Source organism: Arvicanthis niloticus, chromosome 18 (assembly GCF_011762505.2).
Source record: "Arvicanthis niloticus isolate mArvNil1 chromosome 18, mArvNil1.pat.X, whole genome shotgun sequence".
Classification (NCBI taxonomy): Eukaryota; Metazoa; Chordata; class Mammalia; order Rodentia; family Muridae; genus Arvicanthis; species Arvicanthis niloticus.
Genome location: NC_047675.1, coordinates 18,215,811 through 18,233,066, shown reverse-complemented (window position 1 = coordinate 18,233,066; position 17,256 = coordinate 18,215,811). Strand labels below are relative to the sequence as shown.

General features: G+C 47.6%; 2 protein-coding genes across 11 annotated transcripts in view; one reads left to right on the top strand and one right to left on the bottom strand.

The window, feature by feature from the left end:
• Chd9 (chromodomain helicase DNA binding protein 9) overlaps positions 1 to 2,226 on the bottom strand; it is a 214,173-nt gene extending 211,947 nt beyond the window's left edge. For 5 of the 9 annotated variants that reach the window (XM_076915591.1, XM_076915599.1, XM_076915600.1 and 2 more), the window contains exon 1: positions 2,133 to 2,226. The gene's annotated coding sequence lies outside the window, so the exon portion shown is untranslated. The remainder of the gene's footprint in view (positions 1 to 2,132) is intronic. The other 4 variants (XM_076915598.1, XM_076915601.1, XM_034522494.2 and 1 more) reach the window with 1 other exon arrangement.
• Positions 2,227 to 3,465: 1,239 nt separating this feature from the next.
• Positions 3,466 to 15,366, top strand: Chd9nb (CHD9 neighbor). Of its 2 annotated transcripts, none has more exons than XM_076915590.1 (2): positions 3,466 to 3,553; positions 14,518 to 15,366. In XM_076915590.1, the coding sequence occupies exon 2, from the start codon at positions 14,551 to 14,553 to the stop codon at positions 14,707 to 14,709; it is 159 nt and encodes a 52-aa protein (XP_076771705.1). In that variant the 5' UTR covers positions 3,466 to 3,553; positions 14,518 to 14,550; the 3' UTR covers positions 14,710 to 15,366. The 2 variants fall into 2 exon arrangements, with proteins under 2 accessions (XP_076771705.1, XP_076771704.1); XM_076915589.1 differs by lacking the exon at positions 3,466 to 3,553 and adding an exon at positions 4,621 to 4,723.
• Positions 15,367 to 17,256: the final 1,890 nt, after the last annotated feature.

The following is a 17,256-nucleotide window of genomic DNA, read 5'->3' as shown; positions in this document are numbered from 1 at the left end:
GTATAACAAAGAAAAAAACCTTCTGCAAACTGCTGGAGCAGGGAAAGATCAAGATTGAAAGTGAAGTTCACGTTGCACAAAACGCATGTGGCTTTTGTATCCATAGTAAAGCCAGAAAGCCAGAAGGGAAGCCATTATAAGCCAACCATTGTCTGCAGATGGACAGCTGAAGAGAGATGACAAACTTCTCCTTGCTTGACCTCAGCTCAGGACAGGAGTGTTGGGTGACAACTTTTTCTTTCCTTTGTTTGTTTTTATTTTCCAAAGACAGGGTGACTCTGTGTAGCCCTGGCTGTCCTGGAACTTGAACTGTAGACCAGGCTGGGCTCAAACTCAGAGCTTCATCTACCTCTGACTCCTGAGTGCGGGGATTAAAGGTGTGCGTTACCACACTGAACTCAGGCGACAATACTTTTGATGTTCTGAAAAGTTCAAATATGACTGTCAAAAGTATCAGGGATATTGGTTTGGGGAGACACAACTCAATTTAGCAAGCCTTCGAGTTTGTTAAAAGAATGCAGATCTTGTGAGCATCTAGCTGTTTTCATTGCTGGGTATGAGTTCTCAGAGGGCTGGTTTACCCCTTCCTGTCTTGCCCGCATTTTATGGTTAGTGTCAGAAAACCTGCCTGGCACACAGTAAGTACTGGATAATGATTATATTTCCATTGAGGGATTTTAGAAGTTCAGTGGAAAGGTCATTCTCGCAACCATGGGTTCACTCATGGACTAGGAATTGGCTTGTTGAGCGAGCGTGCGTGCGTGCGTGCGTGCGTGCGCGTCTCATGTATAGAAAAACCCTAGGGCCTCAGGTATGTTAGTTAGCAAGCACACCAACAACAAAGCCACATTCCTAGCCCTGAATTGCCTCTGATCATGTTGATAATTTCCAACAAGCCCTTTCGCTTCTCTAAGGCCCAGCTTTTGGGACACCAAAGTGGGGTATCTATGGTATACCTTAGCTACCAGATGGGGTACATCTCTCTACAGTACCTGCTACTTTGTGGATTATGCTAAGGGTTATGATGGTGCACAGGATGTACTGTACCTGGCACGGAACTGTTTGTAAACACAGGCTTTCAGTCTTAAGAGTTGCCATAGCAACTCTTAAGCGTTTTTTTATACTGCTGTACCCATTCTATAGATGTGGAAACTGAAGGTGAGGGTGATTGGGTGAGTTATCGAAGGTCACAAATAAGGGAGGGCTGGCGCTGGAGATTCCAGGCAGTTGCTGGTAACACTTGGCTGTTACATAAGATGCACGAGGCCATTTTTACTAGATACAAAAGTTCTTCCTCGTATGCTTGGCTCCATTGCTCAGAAGGATAAGGACCGCTTGGATCAGCTCCAGCACTCATCTGCGATTAGAGTGGGGGAGAATCCCTCTCTCCTCCTACCCACTTGGGGAGCCCTTTCATACTGTACATGATTGGCTTTCTTTTCTCTGGCACTTCTGAGATCCACCCTTTGGGGTAGGGTGTTGGCTTGTCACACTGAGTTTGACAGCCCAAAGGCAGAGGTAATTGCTGGCTGAAAAGGCAAGAGGGAGGGAAGAGAAAAGGACCCTTCCAGGCTTGTAATAGGGACCTACGGTTCTTCTCTAACTCTTTTGGTCAAAGGGCCCTTGAATCTGGCTGCAAGCTGGAATCCCCTGGGGAAGTTTTTAATAAAAGCTCCCAACATCCAACACAATTACATCCAACAATTACATCTGGAGTTCAGGGTGGGGGTGGAGGTATGGAACCCAGACAGCAGCACGCCTTACTATTCCTTAACCAACAATTAATGCATGCCCAAGTTTGAGAAGTGCTGGGACCCTGTTCACCCCTCAGCTGAACTGGAGGCACCCTAGGACAGTAGTACCACCTTTCTGAAGACTTGCTGTGTGGGGGCTGGGCATGCCTTCCGGAGGCCCAGGCTCGTGAAGGATGTCTGTGTGTGAGCCAGGGACCTGGGGTTCTGCTCAGCTTAGGCCCAGCTCTGGGACTGCGGGGCTCCAGGTCCTCTTGGGGCAACAGCACATGTGGCCGCTCTGTCCTCGCTGATCATCAATGCCGACCACAAACGGAGCGGCGCGGCGGCCAACCCACCCCAGCCTCAGACATTCTAGGGACACGCCCGAGGAATCCTTACCTTGGCTGCCGGCGCTGTCCTCCAGTCCCCGGAACCCTAGGACTCTGGTTCCATCTGTCTCCCTCGCCGGCGCCAGACAGGCGCCCACTAGAGCGCAGGCGCCACCTAGTGGCCGTAAGGCGGCAGCGCGGGCAGGGGCTGGGAGGTGCGAGCGCAGTGGAGGGCGGAAATGCAGCTGGGCCTTCCCACGCGGGCGGCTTCCAACACCGCGGAGCCCGGGGGCGCAGATCCGGCCTGGGCTGCACCACCTTCACCCCTTGGGGAGCGTGGGGAACGGAATTTGTTGTACTTTTTCTTGGAGGCGTGGAGGAGCTGTCAGGTCTGGGCCTCTGACCTGGGATCCACCCTGGGATTTTCCTGGCAGGGCTCGTGGATCTTTCCTTTCCACCATCAGCTTTCAGTACGCCCTAGTGTGGCGTGGCTTCTCCTTTAAACACGCTGGGAGCATCCGAGGATGCCCAGGACTGGGTTTATTTCAAGCCCAGGGATGCCTATCCGTATCAGCAGCCCTTCACGTCACCTCCTCCCCTTCCCCTTGTTTCTTCATTCCCTCCATTACCTTAGGCTGACCTGTCTGTAACAGCCCAGTCTGTGGCAGTACCGGGGTGGAGACACAATTAGTACCCTTGGGATTTGGCCACCCAGGTGGTGTTTCTTCCGGAGGCTCGTTAGCATGTCTTTGGCGGTCATCTGGCATCCCTGACTCCTTAGCATTAAATTCCAGCAGCCACCTCCTTCATCACTGTGACGCCAAAAACACCCCTTTGGGTTTCCAAATGTCTCCCTGGTTGGAGGGAGAACAGCTCCAGGCTGAGAACTAATTAGCTGATAATTAAGATCAGATGACGCTAAATGAAGTCCACTGTCCACGGAAGTCCTATTACCACGCATTGTAGAACTGAGGGGATCTGCAGGCCGGTCCCTTTTCCAGCGGTTTTCAGTATTTTCTTCTAAGGAAGACATAGTGAACAGTGTTACAAAAATAATGGAATTAGCAAAAGCAAGGAATTACCGGAAGTGGCGATTGGTTGTGGGATTCCCAGCCCGTCTGGTTTACATAGTAAGCTCCAGGCTAGCCTGGGAAATGTCTCAGCAGGTATAGGTACTTGCCACACACACAATAAGCAAGTATATAATTTTTAAGTGGATTATTTTTTTAAATGGTGGATTATTTAATGCACTTATGCCTCCTTTATTTCTTCTTTAAGTGAATATTAACTGAGTATCTATACATCAGGCACTTGAGCAAACAAGGGATCCATCCACTCAAGAACATCAAAAAAATCTCTGCCACACTCACAGCCTGTACACTACAGTGAGCAAGTCAAAGCAGACACAATACCTGTGTGGAGTGGAGAGGTGGCCAGGAAGGTCTCCACCTAGCTGAGGAACTACTGGCGTTTGATAGCTACCGGGAGAAGGTAAGTCAGTTTGCTTTAAATGGTTTGACCCCAAGGTATATTGACCATAGATACTCTAGGCAGGCTCCACATCCAAGAATAACCGGCAACACAAATTGGGGAGGGGTCCAGGGGAGAGGAGGTGGAGAGAGAAAGAATCATCAGGAAGGTGGATGAGTAGGAACTGGGAGGATTTGGGTGATGAATATAGTCAAAAATACATTTTTGAAAATTTATATAATATAAATTATATAATATACACACATATATTTATATATACACATATATCTCTATGTATATATATACACACACACATTCACACACATATGTATGGAGAGAAAGAGAGAGAGAGAGAGAGAGAGAGAGAGAGAGAGAGAAAGGGTCTCACTATGTAGCCCTTGGCTGACCTGAAATTTATGACATAGACCAGGATGGCCTTGAACTTGAGACCTGAGATTAAAGAAGTGTACCACCACACCCAGCTTTAGAGAATTTATAAAAACATTTTTTTTTTAAAAAAAAAACTCTGCCTTTTTTCCAGTTTATATTTAATTTAATATCCAAACACTTTGTTGTTCTGAGGATGGACTCCAGGGCCTCAAACATACTAGGCAAGTACTTTACCCCTGGGCTACATACCTGCCTCATGTTAACACAGTTTACATGTACGCACGCACACACACACACACACTCAGTATGACACAATTCAGTTCTTCACTGCCACGTACAGTATTGTAAAATAATGCCTATTTCCCAGACGGACCCCCAGAAGCAGAAGGGGAGGGTGGGAGATACACAAGGTGCTAAGTCATACGGGAAACTTCTTTTAATCCTGCCAGCTCTCCCTGTCACATTTGGTGATAGTGTCAACAGTGGAACTCCCAGGCAGTTTTCGAAAAGTCTAAGCCATGCATCCTGTCACCCCACCCAGCAATCGGCTCAGTCATCCTGTGTGTGTGCCTCCTTCACCTGTGGACTCTGTCCTGGAGTAATCTGCCCCACGTGAACATCAAAGGCGGTGGAGGGTGGAAGGAGAGACTTGTGGGTAATCAATGCTTAGAAGGGCAAATGGCAGGGTAGTAGGTGTGGCCCAGAGGGGCCCATCCCAGCTTGCTCATTGTCGGGTATAGCCATGCTAAAGGAGATCCAGTCAGAGAAGGCTGGCAGCCCGTGGTGAGGACAAGCTGGCAGGTGAATTCCTGTTCTTTCACTTTCAAATACCTCTGAGTCACTTCCACTGCCCCTGCTCAGTCCGTTCAACAGCTCTCTCCTCTCTGCCATGTCCAGGTGCATGTCTGGGCAAAGTCCTTGACTACAGCCTCACTCTGGGAGGGAGTCCGATGCCTGGCATGACCTAATGGGGCTCGAGCACCCAGGACAGTCCCCTGGAAGCCCTCCTACACTTTCCTATTCTACTAACCACTGTGTTTTGGAAACTGCAGCTATCAACAAAGGTGGTTTCCTCTTAGGTTGTGGCCTCTTTGGGGGACGGCAAATGTTGATAGATAGAAATAATGTCAATACCAGCAAGAATAGAGCCAGGCCTAGTACCTCATGCCTCTAAGGACAGCAGTAGGGATGTGGTTGCAAGAAGACGAGGAAGTAGCTTCGGCTACAAGAGACCTTATCACAAAACGAAAGTCGCACAAACACCAGACCGGAGCACTAACCACTTTTTTTTTTAAGATTTATTTTTATTTATGTGTGTGTCACATATGAACAAAACAGAAGTCGTTCAGCAAGGTAGTTAGTTTCCTTTTGTGAAAAGGATGGACACATCAGGACCCAAACCCAGCTAGTGAGCCCAGTCAGGCAAGATGGCCTCTGTCTTTTATTTTTGATGGAGGTGGTAAGGACCAACCATCCCATTGGATGGGATCTACAATCATCTACAGTCTGATGAGATTGGCTAAAAGGACAGATGGGGAAGTTCTGGAACTATGGATGCTTGTCAGTAAGGCTTACTATCTTTAGTAGGAAAAAAACCCTCTACATTTCTCACATGTATGTATGTGTGTCTGTGTGAATGTGTGTTGTCTTGTGTGGGAGCTATCAGAAGTGAGAGGAGGGCTTTTGATCCCTTGGGGATGAAGTTAGTTGTTGGAGGCTGTGGGCCACCTGATGCGGATGTTGGAAACAAACCTTGGGTCCTCTGGTTCACCTCACAGCAAGTGCTCCGAACTGCGGAGCCATCTCTTCAGCTCCCATAGCTTTAGAATATACGGGACACTGAGGACTTTAGATTACTGACTTAATTTAACCCTCACAATAATCCTACACAGTAGGCACTACTGTCTTTCTCATATTAGAGGTGAAGAAACTAAGATTTGTAATGTTGCAGTAACTTTGCAGCTCAGGCTTGACTCCGGAGCACTGCACAGATCAGCTCCTGGTGTGTACAGAAGACAGGAGGGAACAGACACTCTCGTTCCCAGTTCCTTGTTCTTCTCCTCATTTCCTGCAGATGAGTTTGTTTTTTTTTTTTTTTTTTTTTTTTTTTTACATTTTGCATTTTTGAATAAGTTCATCATGTTCTGAGATGTTACCTAATTTTTTATGTAAGAAACAATGTGTTTATCTCATAAACTGGGGCGGGGTGTGTGTGTATAATCCACAGTGGAAAGATATAGAAATAGGGACCCTGTGGGCACAGGCAGGATGACACCAGGACCTGGTAGAAGGAAGTTGAGAGAAAAGGGCAGGGATGCCAAAGGAGACAAGGGATTGGGTACTCATTCGAGAAAGGATGCTTGGCCTACTGAGATGGGCCCAGAGTGGCAGCTTGATATTTTGCACTCACAGTATGTTTGTAAACAGCTACAACATGCCTGGACACCTTCTGGTCTGGGGTTGTGATACTTAATATTATCAGCTTGACAGAACTAGAATCACATAGGAGACAATGAATGACAGCATGCCTATATTAGGTTGACATGAGAAGACCCATCTTAACTGCAGGCAGCCCTGATACGTGGGCCGAGGTTCTGGAGGGCAGGAAAAGGAGAAGGTGAACTGCACACCAGCATGCATCTCTCTCCTTCCAGACTGCGGATATGATGTGACCAGCTGCCTCACCCTCCCATCATGCATTTCCCGCCATGATGGACTGTACCCTCAATTTGTGAGTCCAAATAAAACCCTTCCTTCCTTAAATTGCTGTAGTCACAGAAACAAGACCGGTTAACTGACACAGATGCTGTACCTGCAAAGACTTTCCCGTTTAACTTTTGTTTTAGTTACATTTATTTATTGCATGTGTATGCACAAATGACATGGTGTGTATGTGGAAATCAGAGGGCAATATGTGGGAGTTCTCCTACCATGTGGGTCCCAGGGACCAAACTCAGGCCACCGGGCTTGGCTGGATCACAAACTGCACCCCCTTTAAAAATGCTTTTTCTTTCATATATTATAAGGGCCAACGGCAGGCTGTGACTGAGTTTTTTCATCAATTCATTCCTAAGGTTTCAAGACATAGTTATTACTAGCACATTCTACAGGTGAGAAAACCGACTGAGATGTTAAGCAAGGGCCGAAAGTCATGCAGAAGATGTAATTTAGAAGTGGCTTCAGTCCCAAGCTCACTTCACAGGACTATTCTGAGCTGTAAGTCAGGAATTACTCTCTCTCCTTTCCCTTCCCTCTCTCTTCTTCCTCCTCTCCCTCTTTTTCCTCCTTCTACTTTTTCTTCTTCCTCCCCTCCTCCTTCCTCTCCTCTTCCCTCTCCTCCCCTCCTCTCTCTCCTTCTCTTCTTCACCCGTCCTCCTCCCCTTCTCCTCCTCCCCTTCTCCTCTCTCTCCTTTTCCTCCTCCCCCTCCTCCCCTTCCTCTCCTTCCTCTCTCCCTCCTCTCTCCCTTCTCCTCATCTTTTTCTGTCATTATTGCTGTTGTTCTGGGGTGAATTATTCACTTCTCTTCTTGGTGTAATAAAATATACCTGGGGAACTTAAGGAAGGGTTGGCTTGTCTCATGGTTTAAGGTGTTTTTGACAGAGGGAAGCTGCTCCGCTCACCAGCAGAAACGGAGTGGAAGACCAGGAAGTTTATTCCGTCCATGGGCTCTGCGGTGTTGCCTCTGCAACTGAGCAAGTGCACGAGGCTTTTCAGCTTTATTTCCAGAGACTACCTAGTTGGTGGACTTATCTTTCTATCAGCCTTAGGGGATCTCTAGATTGAGATCAAAGGAGAAATTCCTTTCTTGTGGCCAGACATGTTTCCAGAAGCAGATAAGGAATGTTGACGGACGTCACGGTATCTCTCCTTTCTGTAAAATGGGATAATTACTGACAGCTGTTTTTACCCGCTAACCCGTGAGTAGCGGTTTTCTCCAGATGGTCTCTGCACTTCTGTTTCCTCCCTGTCTTCTGTCCCAACTTCACTTCCTCTTTCAGTGTAGTTCATCACGGCAGGGACAGCATGGCAGCAGGGCTGTGAGGTGGCCAGTCGTGTTATATCCATGGCCAGGAAGCAAAGGTGAATGCCGATGCTGACCTAGTGTTTGCTTTTTTAACGTCATGATCAGTTTGAGATGCCTGCTCCAGTACTGTTCACATTCGGAGTGCCTCCTCCTTCCCTCGGTTATCCTATCTGGGTATACTTTACAGATGTGCCCAGCTGGCATTATAGATGAACCAGTAGTTCAAGGTTGACCCAAGGCCTCACATGAGCCAGGCAAGAAAACCACAGCTGAGACATTTATTTATTTATTTATTTATTTATTTATTTGTTTGTTTATTTATTCATTCAAGGTCTCCTAAGTTGTTCAGGCAGGCCCTGCATTTGTGATCCTCCTGCCTCGGGCTCCTGAGAGAGCAGGCAGTATCAGAGGACTAGAGGGCAGAATCACCCTGGCGGACTCTAGGAAGTAATTTGTCCCTTCCTCTCCTTCTATATCCTCTTTCCCTCTTCCCCTCCTTCCCTTCCTGTTGTTTAGAGACAAGATCTTGTTTTGTAGCTGCCGCTGCTTGGGACTTACTAAGTAGATCAGACCAACTTTGAACTCTCAGCAATCCTCCTGCCTCTGCCTCCCAAGCGCTGGGATTATAGACACGCACCACCAAGCTGGTTTTTGGCTTTGTTTTCTTCCTACCAGGGCCTGAAGCCTAGGCGTCTCTCTGCTCTGTCACTGAGCTGTGTCCCCACGTGTCTTTTTACTTTTGGACATAGTTCTTGTAGGGCAAAGATTCAGTTTTGTTTTGTTTTTTTTTTTTGGCCTGGATGTTCTTTCTCTTCTACTAGCTAACATCCTGCCCATCCTTATAGGACCAGCTTAAATGTTCCTGTCCTCTTTTTCACGGTGACTTATTTTTCATGTTAAAATGCTTCTTGTATTCTGTGATACAGTAGACTTTTCTGGAAGGATGTTGTTTCCCCTGACACAGTCCATGACGCTGAGAACAGAATCCAGGTGGGTTTGCTAGACGGTCAGCATCTCTCTCCATGGCTGTGGTCCATTCTTCTGCATCCCTGAGGCTGATCTCTGGGTCCTTAAGGCTGACCTCAACAGGGAATAAAGGTTTCTATGCTCCTTGGCTTCCAGCTAAGTGTGGCCCTAGGGAGCCTGCCCCAGGAGAGAACAGAAGACAGAAGAACCCTAGTGCTCGCATAGACTCAGCTGCTGTCCTGCCCTGCAGTCATAGCTGTGGGGTAATTCTCTGTATCAAGCTGCTTCTGCACCCAGCTCCAGGTCTCCTCTAGAGTGATGTGTTCAGGGTCTGTAAGCTACACAGCCCCTAAAATCAAACTTTGGACATTTGCGATGAAGCAGAACTAGGAGCTGGGGCTGTAGCTAAGCTTAGCGCGCACAGAAAAAGAAATCAGTACTAAGTAAATAAAACGGAGGTTGAACAGGGAGCAGAAGTACAGGCCTATAATCCTAGTTCTCTGAATCCAAGGCAGGAATTGCTGAGTTCAAGGCTCCCGCTAAGGTCTTAGGAGGGCATGATGATGCATTTCCAGTCCCAATGCTGAGGCAGAGGCAGAGGCAGAGGCAGAGGAGGCAGAGGCAGAAGCAGGAGGCAGAGGCAGAGAGAGGCAGAGAGGCAGAGAGGCAGAGAGGCAGGGGCGGGGCAGAGAGGCAGGGGCAGGGGCAGAGAGGCAGGGGCAGGGGCAGAGAGGCAGGGGCAGAGAGGCAGGGGCAGAGAGGCAGGGGCAGGGGCAGGGGCAGGGGCAGGGGCAGGGGCAGGGGCAGGGGCAGGGGCAGGGGCAGGGGCAGGGGCAGGGGCAGGGGCAGGGGCAGGGGCAGGGGCAGGGGCAGGGGCAGGGGCAGGGGCAGGGGCAGGGGCAGGGGCATTCTTACACGTTTGAGATGGGCCTGGTCCACATAGTGAGTGCCAAGTGAGTTTCAGAGAGCCTGAGAGTGCTCAGGATAGAAAAGAGGCTTTTGTAAACGTAGGAAAAGAACTCTCATAAACCACAGCCTCTGGCACCACTATCACGCCCCTCATCTTCCAGAACCCTGAGAAAAAAACCCGACGTCTGTTATGTAAGCGCCTCTTGTGATGGCCAGCCAGTCAGCACTGCAGATAAACACCCTGTGGTTGGCCGGGTGGTGGTGGCACACGCCTTTAATCCCAGCACTTGGGAGGCAGAGGCAGGCGGATTTCTGAGTTCGAGGCCAGCCTGGTCTACAGAGTGAGTTCCAGGACAGCCAGGGCTACACAGAGAAACCCTGTCTTGAAAAAAACAAACACAAAAAACCCACAACACCCTGTGGTTAGTGTGTGTTTATAAGAAACTGCCCAACATTTTTCTCAAGTGCCTTAGCCCTTTGGGTTACTATAGGTATAGGAATGTTTCTAGCCACAGCCTCATCCTATCAAGATATTGTTGGTATATTTTCTAATCAATCTCTCTGTCTCTCTCTGTCTCTGTCTCTCTGTCTCTCTGTCTCTCTGTCTCTGTCTCTCTCTCTCTCTCTCTCTCTCTCTCTCTCTTTTTTTCTCTCTCTCTCTGTGCTGACAGTACTGATAAAAGACAAATCCTGAGATGTTTTAAATTTATTACAAAGGCCTGAGGGGGAGGGGGCAGAGAGAAAGGGAGCTACCCAGCAGCTGCTGTGGACAAAGCCAACAAAGAGTGTGTTTATGTAGAAATCTTGATAGAAAAGCCATCACAGCCAACCACCAGGACTACAGCACCCCGTTTATGCATAACCTTTCCTGACTTAGTTAACCTCAAGCAGTCCAGAGGCCACAATATCCTCTTCCTCCACCTCTTCTTCATTATGGATGATAAAACCCAGAGTCTTGCATATACTGGGCAAGAAACCATGGGGACTGCTGAGCTGCAAGCCTTGCTGTTGGGTTTTCAAGATAGTCTGGCTACATAGCACAGGCTGGTTTGGAACTTTAAAAAAATCCCTCTGCCTTAGTTTCCCGAGTACCAGGATTAGAGGCATGGACCACTGTTCCTGGCTAGGAAGGAGGTCATCACATCCCCAGCCATTGGCTGAACCATTGGCTCAACCCAATAGCTGTTTGAAAATGTCCTCAGTGCCAACCAGCTAACAGACTAGCAGATGATAGTCTCCATCAGAGGCAAACCCATATCTGCAAGAGGTTCAGTGTGGCACGGGATGCAAACCTTATTTCTCACTTAGAGTGTTACTGTCTTGAGTTTCTCAGGAACTTTTGAATGAAAGCTAATTTAGTACTTATAAATGGTCACAAGTAACCAGGTGTGCCAAGATATTTAACCCTGTTTACTTGGCCAAGGGCACTCACTGTTCTTCCCTGAGAGGCATCTAAACACACAAAGCCTTTTCTCAGTGAGTGTCTGTGTTCGTTGGCTTGTGATTCTAGTTTCCAAATGCAGGTTTGCCTTAAACAAAGTTCCCTCTTCCACTCTGTGTCTCCTGAAGTCTGTTTTGGCATATATATGTCAGAGTAAACAGAGAACATCACAGTGTCTTCCTGTCATTCTGCCAACTGCCGAGAAGCTGACTCAAAGCAAGGTGACTTACAGGGATGCTTTTGTCACATTCTTTTAGATCAGTGAATTGCCAGATCCAGAGATGGGGGGAAGCTATTGACTGGCTCAGGCAGAAGAGCCTGGGTGGGAGATCGTGGGCTTTGGAGGTAGCAAGTCTAGGGTTTGTAGAAGTGGGCTGACTGCTCAAGTTCATGACCTCAAACCTGGAGCAACTGACCTGACCACTACAGACTTGATTTTGACTCTAGGGGACGATTAACATAGGATTCTATCGGCCGGGCGGTGGTGGCGCACGCCTTTAATCCCAGCACTTGGGAGGCAGAGACAGGTGGATTTCTGAGTTCGAGGCCAGCCTGGTCTACAGAGTGAGTTCCAGGACAGCCAGGACTAAACAGAGAAACCCTGTCTCTAAAAACCAAAAAAAAAAAAAAAAACCAAAAAAAAAAACCATAGGATTCCATCATAGGATTTCCTCATAGGACTTTGGGGGTTGTAAGGAATACTGGGAGAATTTCTGTAAGGTGTCCAAGGGAGCCCTCCACACTGCATCGGAGTTGAAGTCACTCTTGGTGGCCATGCAAGGAGTCAGCCAAGAATCTTAGTAGACATTCTGCTTCTCTGAAAAGCTGCTTCTCAGACTTGATCCTCTTCCTTCCAGCTTCCTGGGAGTTGGGTTAGAACTAAGAAGCCCTGAGGGTGGAGAAGTAGCCTAGTGGTTGATTGGTTTACTGCTCTTGCAAACTCAGTTCCCAGCATCCTCTCTGTGGCTCACAACCACCCAGAATTCCAGTTCCAGGCTGCATGTGGTACATGCAGGCAAAACACTCATAGACACAAAATTTTAAAAAGATGAGAAAGAAAAAGGGAAGAAAATGGTTTTGGTGCCCTTGTTATAGTTAGAAATGGATTAGACAATAAACCAACAGTAAAGTGCAGAGCTCCGGGAATCCTGAACATAACATCACTCAGGGAATGCCTACATGCAAGCTCACCCACTGCTTCAAAAGCCTGTGCCACCCGTGTTAGCTACTCTTCTCATCCCTGTGACAAGATACTTGACAAAAGCAACCTACAGAAGGATCGAGTTCGTCTGTCTCACAGTCTCAGTACTTTGAAGTGGGGAAGTCATGGGGTTTGTGATGGAAGAAGTGTATGGTAGAGGCCCCTCATATCTTGTATGGATCAGGCTGTAGAGAGTAGGAATGGAAGTAGGGTTGGCTCTAAACTCAAGGCCTACCTCGAGTAGCATACAACTTCCAGGGAAGCCCTGTATCCCAAAGATTCCATAATCTCCCCAGACAGGTCATCAGCTGGGACCGTGAGCCAGTTTAGGGCATTTCACATTTAATTAATAATGCTGCACACCCCAGATTAAAAGAGCAATGACAAAAGCTGGGGTGGGGGTGGGGAGGTATTGCTCAGGGTGAGGAGCTTTACCCAGCATGCAAGAGGGTGAGCCATCCTCAGAACCACAGGGGGAAAAACCCAAAAAACAAAACCCACCAAAACCACAACAACAAAAACCCCAAGAAACCAAAACAACAACAAAAAACCCATAAACTTTTCAGTAACAGCTCACTCAACCTAAGATATCTGAGGCAGTGTGTGAGGATGGCCTGATACAGGCTTTAAAGTTATAGCACAGTTATAAAGAGAGGGAGCCATGTTCTGTGGTGCTGCTTGGAGGTTGAGCTGGGAGTGTAGAGTGAAAAATTATAAAGACCATTTTATAAAATATATACAGGCTTTTTCTTTACCCCTAGACCTGAGCAAAAAGAATGCAGGTTCCAGAAAGCGGAACTGAATGTAAGATTTCAGGCCTTCACTGCCCTGGGATACATTGGGGAAGAGCAACATTCCTCAAGCCTCAGGGAAGAAAACCCACCTGTGGGTGGGGAAGACCCAAAGCAGGAAGACACATTCCTGACCACAGAGAAAGATGCAAGTCATCTGGGTGGTCCCAAGAACTAGCTAACTTTCCACTGTTCTTGGTTACCCCTCCCCCCCACCCCCCCAGGTCTTCCCAGTGTTACAGCCTGCTGATGTTCAAAATTTGTAAAGCAACCAATCATGTGTAACTGCGCGAAAATTCCTCCCTTTCCCCACCCCGTGCTATAAAAAAGCCCCTCAGCTTGCTGGTCTTTTGTCAAACTCTACTCCTGTGTGGGTTAGCAGTTTGACCGTTGGCTGCCAGCTCTCTTCCCTAATAAACCTCTGCTGATTGCATTCAGGTACGGTGTCTTGCAAGTTTGTGGGTGGCTGTGACTTTCCCAGACTTGAGTAAAGGTCAGAGTTTGGGGGTCTTCAGGAGAACTGTTTGTGGTCGGGCCTGCCTGCTGATGGAAGCTCTGTGTTAAATAGTAAAACCAGATGACATGGGTTTAACTCCCAGCTTTGTTAGTCTGTGGCCATTAGTAACTACCTCAGGTAGACTATTCCATCTTGCTGTGCCTCTGTGTCCCCATCTGTTAAATGGATAATTTGAGATCTCTGCCCCACTCCTTTTCTTTCTTATTCAATTAGGTAATAGATGCTACATGTCAGAATTAGAAACCCATTTTAAAAAAAAAAAGTGAGCTTTACTTGGCACAGAGCCCCACCCAGCTATATGTTTGGGTAACCCTGAGAATCCATGGTTGCCGACATTCTAAAATAGTTTTAACTGGCCTCCAAGCAGGGGATCTCTGAAGCCCAGGACTGGATGAAGGGAGGCCACACCTTGTTGTCTGGTAACTGCTTTCTCTGTCTGTGAAGGTGTGGGTTGATGTTTACCTGTAACTAGGTGGTAGCAGAGATGGCAGGTGATCTATAAAGAAATTAGAGACGACAGGAAGTCCCCTAAAGAAAAGGAGTGGGGCAGAGAGCTCAAATTTACCCGGTTAGCTGCAAGGGCAGTGTTCCAAGTCCTGCCTCCCTCCCAGAGGTGGCCAAGGGGTGTCTCCTGTGGCCATAGAAACTCTAACAGCTCTCTTTGCAACAACTGTTCTGGGGAAGGGTTATTTAGCTCTGGCCTCTGAAGCTCCATCTGTCAAACGAACCTTACTCCTTTTGATAGGTCTGAGAGCACCAGGCCCTAAGTTCCTGTAAAATGGGATGCCATTCCAGCAAGGGCACAGAAGTAATAGAGGAGTCCCAGAAACCTGGGGATCACCTTGATGGAGGAGAGCCAAAGGTGGAGCCTGGCACCGAGGCAGTGGATTACAAGGACACCTCAATGGAGGAAGGAACCCCTGAGCTGAAGACCTGACCCTCTTTCTTGAGTGGACCCTCAACTTATCCCTGGAACTGCCTTTGGCCTGTGAGGCCCCACCCTGAAGAGCTATTCTTGGAGGGCAGAAAGAGCCCTGTTTAGGATGTGGTCTCCTCAGGGCTTGCTCTCTGGCCTTGGGGAGATGAAGGGTTAAGCTTGAAGCAGTACTATTTCTCCAGTGCTTGGTAAAGAGAACAAAGAACTGCTTCATTCCTCTTGGGGCCTTTCCCACAGCTTCTAGAAAGAGAAAAACACGCAGATTGACTCCTCTGGTCCAGACTATCTCTTCTGGGTTGTGAAAGTCCAGCCATAGCGTCTGCTTCTCTTCCCCGGAACTCTGGAGACCCCGTAGCCATAACATCGATTGGGATTATGGATCTTGGTTTGGTCTCAATCTCTCTCCCCTTTTCCAACAGCTGAATGAACCGCCAGCATCCCTGACAGGAGGCTTTTGCATTTGGATCTCGTCACTTTGTTTGCATGGATAATTTAGTATTTAACTTACAGTATCATTAATGAATTATGGGAATGATTGGGATTGGACAGGGATTCCATGAATGGATAGCAACAAGGCCTTCGGCTCACAGCAAGCTGAGTGCTGGTGGGAGGGCAGAGGAAATTCAGGTTTCCGGTTATTAAATTCTTAGAAATGCATTCGTCCGGCTGGCATGTCTTCTGCTATCAAACGTCTATTTGAACCATTTAGCATCTAAACTGTCTGCATCTAGCCTTCAGAAATATTTTGCTGTTTACTAACAACGTGTTTGTCAGCCGATCTCGTTTTTTTTTTTTTTTTCCTCTGGATGTGTTTTGTTTTTAATGCAACCCCAAAGCATTTCCATTTGAGAAATCAAACAGACGTGTTTGCAGATAAATGATGCCCCAACACATTTTAAAGACAAGATGGGGGCTCTGTGATTTCAGGATTGGCAGGGGGTGGAGGGTGCCACTCTGAGGAGCAGGAGGAAGCCTTTGTGCCAAGCTTCACACTGAGCTCTACTAATTTAACCAGCACTACCACCCTGATTTTATAGGTGAGAAAATGTAGGACATTTCCTGAGTATGGCTAAGCAAGTGTGTGTGTGTGTGTGTGTGTGTGTGTGTGTGTGTGTGTGTGTGTGTGGTGGTGGTGGTGGTGGTCTGAAATTTGCCCTCTTCTTGAGCACTGGAATTACAGGTATATGCCATCACGCCCATCTCCAGAGAGATTGGAACCTCAGCTATGTGACCTCAACTCACACAGACTCCGATTTAAAAAATACATATCTATTTATTAGTGGTGTTTCTTGTGAATGAACCACCACCACAACCAAACACCCCTGAAAATCTAGATACTTTTTTTTCTTTTTTTCTATTTTTATGAATGTGTATGTGTCATGCGTGTACATGTGTGGATGCATGTTCTTGCTGTTGGCACATGTGTTCCGGGTGCGCATGCAAGTGTGTCTGTCCAAGTTTTATGCCAGGATTCATCCTTGATGAATCTATAAACAGCTCATTCATTGAGGCAGGGTCTCTCAAGCAAACCTAGGGCTTGCTAATATAGGTAGTCTTGTAACCGGTTTGCTCTGGGATTCTCCTGTTTGCATCTCTCAAGGGTAGAATTACAGGCAGGTTTGCCCACTCCACTTGGGCAAACATGGGATCTGGGGACCTGAACTTCCATCCTACACTTGTGTGGTTAGGTACTTGATTCATGAGCCTTCCCTTCATCCTAAATTTTTAAGTGGGACCATTCAGACCTACTGGCTTAGGGAGAGGCAGGCTACTAATCCGTTAAGTTGGAGGGCTCATTATTTTTACTCTGGTAGGATAGGGGGTGAGGTGAGAGGGAGGAAGGACAGGAGAGCTAGGTAGAAGTGTGTGTGTGTGTGGGGGGTGGCTGGTCAGGAGAAAGAGAAAGGACAATAAAACAAAACCAAAACACGACTGGAAAGCTACTTTTGGCACAGAATCCTGAGAAATTGATATAATTTTTTTTGCTTTGCTGTAATTTTGTCTTATTAAAGTCAGTACCCCAAGTTGCCTTCCAACTCACGGTTCTCCCACCTTAATCTTCCAAGTGCCGGGACCATAGACATAAACCACTATGTACAACTTTAATAGGTTGTGTTTAGGGAGAAGGAAAGACAGAAGTAAAGCAGTTCAACCTAGAAACTAATCGTAGAGGTTCCTTTTGATTCGACAGAGCCTGGCAGCTTGCAAGAATGGAGTAAGAATTCTCGGCCCCTCGGGATGCTGAGCTAACAGTGGGCCAGGAAACAGGCCTTGGCTTGCAACTGGGTATCAGGAAGGTCGGGGCCTTTCTACAGCTTACTGGGGACGACGGGCCAAGCCCTGGAGCAGCTTTCAACTTTATTAAATGCCTGTTTGTATTTCTCCTCCCTCCTAAGGATTGGGCCTGGTAGGACCCACTCACAAAGCCCTTACTCAGGACCCAGAGCAAAGGGTTTGCAGCTGGTGGTGAAGCCTGCCTGGACTTTTCCCTGCAGTTCCCAAAGGGCCAGTGGAAGATACCCTGGCTCCAGGTCCTTGGGCGGTTTT

Coding starts and splice junctions, on each gene's coding strand:
- Chd9nb (XM_076915590.1), top strand. CDS start 14,551: ATGGGATGCCATTCCAGCAAGGGCACAGAAGTAATAGAGGAGTCCCAG.